This window comes from Pongo abelii, chromosome 9 (genome assembly GCF_028885655.2).
Source record: "Pongo abelii isolate AG06213 chromosome 9, NHGRI_mPonAbe1-v2.0_pri, whole genome shotgun sequence".
Classification (NCBI taxonomy): domain Eukaryota; kingdom Metazoa; phylum Chordata; class Mammalia; order Primates; family Hominidae; genus Pongo; species Pongo abelii.
The window spans coordinates 58,752,042-58,757,194 of NC_071994.2; the positions used below are offsets into that span (position 1 = coordinate 58,752,042).

Consider the following 5,153-nt stretch of genomic DNA (forward strand, 5'->3'; position numbering starts at 1 on the left):
ATATACTTACGTCCTCACATAGTATTTTATAATCAAACATAATTAAAAGTCAAAATGCCATTTACACATTTGCTGATTTAGGACAATAACTGAAGAACACTGATAGTCATAAAGAATACCCAACCTTATATTAGAAAGGGGACCTTTTTGAAGAAAATATCCAGGGGATGTTTATTTGATCTGAAATATGCATGGAAATGATATAATATACTGATTAGGAAGGGACACTTGGAAGAGAATAGTAAAGAATCTGAGAATAAACAGTTTATCAGCTGTTGAATTTTTTGGATGTCATTCTTTTTTGTTCATCCATTCTGTCCTGTTGGTAAAGGGTGAAGTAGTAAAAGTCTTACAGAGGGGAGCCTCATTAACCTGTACATTCGTTTAGGGAAACTGCCCATTCTCAGTCCTCTCACTGGCCTCTACAGTGGGCACTTGTCTCCTTCAGCTTAGCAGCGAAGCCTGATGTTGGACTTGGCCTGCACCAAATGTTTTTCCTTGGTGGAAATTATTGTGCCATTTGTTGGTGATTTAGGAATAATTGTAATTGGTAGGGACATAGCCTCTGTCTCATTGAGAAAATAGCTAATTGTAGCTAATTGTTTGGGCTATGAAGAGGGAAACTGGGTTTAACATGGATTAATAGTAATCTCTTGCAGGGCAAGTATTTCTGAATCAACTCAGATTTTTACATTATTTCTGATGAAACTGGTAACATAGTTTTTTTCTTTCCTCACATTTTGAAAGTGTCGGTTCATATTGCCCCCTTTTCTGAAGGTTCCTGTGAGACAAATAGAAGGAACTTGGGAAGTAAGCAAGTGTTTTTTGCCTCTGTTTCCTGCAGGTCCCAGTAGGGATGGCACAATCAGCGAGGACACCATCCGAGCGTCTCTCATCTCTGCGGTCAGTGACAAACTGAGATGGCGGATGAAGGAGGAAATGGATCGTGCCCAGGCAGAGCTAAATGCCTTGAAACGAACAGAAGAAGACCTGAAAAAGGGTCACCAGAAACTGGAAGAGATGGTTACCCGTTTAGATCAAGAAGTAGTAAGTGACTTATTAAAGACTTAAAATTTTTGGATTGAATTGTAGCCATGGCAGAGTGTTCTATATGTCCCCTGGATGTTGTGGGCATAGTAGGAGTTCAGAAAATTATAGGCATCTTTAAACATTTGAATGTAATTTTTTGTACCTTTGTTTACAGTGGAGCCTATGTTTGGCATTTGATCTTAGATTGGGAGGGGTATGATATTTAGACCATTTTGTTTGCACCTTGTATTAGTCCGTTTTCACGCTGCTGATAAAGACATATCCGAGACTTGAGAGAAAAAGAGGTTTAATTGGACTTACAGTTCCACATGGCTGGGGAGACCTCAGAATCATGGTGGGAGGCAAAAGGCACTCCTTTTTTTTGAGAGAGAGTCTCACTCTTGCGCTCAGGCTGGAGTGAAGTGGTGCAATCTCGGCTCACTGCAACCTCCACCCCCCAGGTTCAAGCGATTCTCCTGCCTCAGCCTCCTGAGTAGCTGGGATTACAGTTACCCGCCACCATGCCTGGCTAATTTTTGTATTTTTTAGTAGAGACGGGGTATCACTGATGTTGGCCAGGCTCGTCCCGAACTCCTGATCTCAGGTGATCCACCCACCTTGGCCTCCCAAAGTGTTGGGATTACAGGAGTGAGCCACTGTGCCCAGCCAAAAGGCACTTCTTACATGGTGTTGGCAAGAGGAAATGAGGAGGAAGCAAAAGCTGGAACCCCTGATAAACCCATCAGATCTTATGAGACTTACTCATTATCAGGAGAATAGAAAGACCAGCTCCCATGATTCAATTACCACCCCTATGTGACACACACACACACACACACACACACACACACACACACACACACACACACACGTGTCCCTTTCTGTGAGATACAATTCAAGTTGAGATTTGGGTGGGGACACAGCCAAACCGTATCACACCTTTGCCCTAGGAAATGATGTTTTAACCCAAAGGAAGACTGTTTGAGTGCTTGATGTTGCCAGTTACTAGGAAATAAGTTTAGAGAGTTCTAAGCCATGATAAAGATCTGCACATCTTAGGAGCAGACTTAAAAGGACAGTACTAATTTATTGTTTCCAAAGGTTATGTGAGCCATTTTTAAAAGTATGTTCAGGGAACTTTCTCAATAATCCAGAGATACTTGGTTGGCTAAAGAGCTACATATAAACATAGCATATGCAACCTTCAGCTCTTTAAGCTTTCTCATAACAGACAGCTATGCCTTGGACAGTCCGTGTGTAAGTCAGCCCTATGGTTTTGCTTAATGATAAAGTGGAGGCATCAGCATAATTGAAGTGCCAATTTCACGCTCCATTTTCATCCCCATGAGGGAGAATTTATTCCAGTAAATGTGCGTTTTTGATGGAAGAGTAAAGAATTCTTAGAAGGTTGAGGGCTTTGTGGAAAGTGATTTATATGTACCCATTAGCCTTACAAAGTGGTTCTAGATTGTAAAATGAGCCTCGAAGTAGCCAATTTTTAGAATTCAGGAAACTGACACCAACACAACTCAGAGCCTACAACCAGCACCTGCGTGTGATACTTTGTGATTAGAATGCAGACATTTGGGCCTCTATGCCTTGACTCCTCTTCATAGACTGAGGAAAGTTACTCTCCTATGGCAGATGCCCACTTGTTGGGAAGAAAAACCTCTTATGATTTTCTATGTAAAGGAACCTTCTGCTGGAAAGTATCTTGTCTGACGGCTTAGTTTGCAGTACCATTTGTCGCTGACAGGTGACAAGCTTGTTACTGTCACTGGAAGTGCTGTCACCTCAGGATATCGCCATCATTACTCTGTTTCACTCAGCATAGTAGATCACATCTTTTCCTCTACCTTTGACCAGGGTGTTATTTGAAACATTATTCTCATCCATGAGTTGTTTAAACATGGTTGTTAGCCTGTCTTTTCCTGTGAAGTGTTGTAGATGTCTGACAAGTAGATAATTATGTACAGTTATTAATGCTTGGACTGTTCTGTTTTCAGGCCGAGGTTGATAAAAACATAGAACTTTTGAAAAAGAAGGATGAAGAACTCAGTTCTGCTCTGGAAAAAATGGAAAATCAGTCTGAAAACAATGATATCGATGAAGTTATCATTCCCACAGCTCCCTTATACAAACAGATCCTGAATCTGTATGCAGAAGAAAACGCTATTGAAGACACTATCTTTTACTTGGGAGAAGCCTTGAGAAGGGGAGTGATAGACCTGGATGTCTTCCTGAAGGTATTTCTTCATTTTACGTTCCAAGATTTTTTAACTTGGGTTGTAGAGGCACTGACCTTGCAAACCACGAACCAAGAGAGTTTCTCTGTAGTATGGATTAAGATTCTTTATCTTCCCAAAAAAAAACAGTAAATGAGATGTAGGGTTTTGCACCATCTTTTTACCTACAGAGTACTGAGGATTGGTCTGAGCAGGGGAAGAAAAGTGGGCTGGTGGCTGCAGTTCTCTGCCCACAGGCAGCATTAAGATGAGTGTAATTCTTCTGTGCCTGGGTGGATCAGGAGGTACAATCAGATTTCCATTGGTTCTTTAAGGCCATACCACCTAAATTGAGATCACTGATTGTGCCACCTCCATTTTTTATCTGTTAATTTTCTTAGAGTTATATAACTTTAGACCAGTTTTCCCACATCAAGGTATCAGGCTGCCCTTTCAAGCCCTCTTGAATGAAAGTTTTCTCAAGCTTAATGCTGTTGTACAGAGGAAAATCTAGTAAGCGAAGTTTGGTTACTGCTGTCTCTTGGGTCATGGAGAACATGGTTTTAGGGATAATAGCAGCCACCCTTGGGATATCTGATCCAGCTGCAGCTGGAGCCTGGTCAGGTCATGTGCTGCTCTGGCCTATCTCCTCTCACTGTGGGGGAATGGCCAAACCATGTGCCTCAGAAGTGGTACAACCACATGAATGGCTGGATATAAACCAGAGACCCAAGAGAGGACTCTCTTTCTGTACAGTCTCTTGCTTGAGTGGCATGGCTTAGGAAAAGAAAGTGTAGGTCAAACTCCTGAGCCAGATCCTGCAATGTAATGCTTTCTCTGTTGAGTAAGCCTTTATAATATGCAGTTTAAAAGCCACATATAATGAGGTATTCATTCCAAAGGTTGACAGGTCATGAGTTAGGGTTCTTAGATCCCATCTAGGTTACAAATTGTCTACTTTATGCCTGGGCCTAAATCAAAGCCATTCTAAACTATTCAAACTTTTTTCCCCTCCCAGCATGTACGTCTTCTGTCCCGTAAACAGTTCCAGCTGAGGGCACTAATGCAAAAAGCAAGAAAAACTGCCGGTCTCAGTGACCTCTACTGACTTCTCTGATACCAGCTGGAGGTTGAGCTCTTCTTAAAGTATTCTTTTCTTCTCTTATCAGTAGGTGCCCAAAATAAGTTATTGCAGTTTATCATTCAAGTGTAAAATATTTTGAATCAATAATATATTTTCTGTTTTCTTTTGGTAAAGACTGGCTTTTATTAATGCACTTTCTATCCTCTGTAAACTTTTTGTGCTGAATGTTGGGACTGCTAAATAAAATTTGTTGCATAATTTTTCTCTCCTTTATTGGACTTTAGGAAAGATTCATGAAACCTTAATAAGCCCAACTTCTCATTTAGCAAAAAAGGCACAAAATCCATCTTAAGTTGAAATTTAGTATTATTCTACAGCATATAAAGTGAATATGGGGATATACCAAATAGAAATCTAAATTTTGAAATATTTGAAATTGAAGCATTTGAGTAACTTATCTGTGAAAGGTCCAAGGAGATGCTCTCCTACCAACCCTACTAAATTTGTTTCCTTTCTAGGCCTCACTGAACCATAAGTGTTCATCAAAAAGAAGCAGAGTGACAGGTCCAAACTATATACCTGATAACTTTAGGATTAAAGGGAAAGATACAGTGTACCATTGCCTCCCTGCTTTTATTGTCATTTAAAGTTTCGTCTTCATGGTGAGTGATTCTGTAGCCAAGTTTGTGACCACCCAGTGAACTATATAGCTGCTGTATGTCCTGCAGAGTTCATCCAGAATAGAATGTTCTTGATCAAAATGAGAGTGCTAGAAAGCTCATGAGGCTACAAAGAAAAGTATATTCCGATTTGGG

The 5,153-nt window shown here is 40.6% G+C and overlaps 1 protein-coding gene across 3 annotated transcripts in view; it reads left to right on the plus strand.

Moving 5' to 3' along the window:
* Positions 1-5,153, plus strand: part of TSG101 (tumor susceptibility 101) — a 59,014-nt gene that overhangs the window by 42,060 nt on the left and 11,801 nt on the right. Inside the window, exons 8-10 of one of the 3 annotated variants that reach the window (XM_024254445.3) lie at positions 845-1,047; positions 3,036-3,275; positions 4,273-4,596. In XM_024254445.3, coding sequence (XP_024110213.1) covers positions 845-1,047; positions 3,036-3,275; positions 4,273-4,362 — 533 coding nt within the window. In that variant the 3' untranslated portion in view covers positions 4,363-4,596. 3 annotated transcript variants of the gene reach the window in all.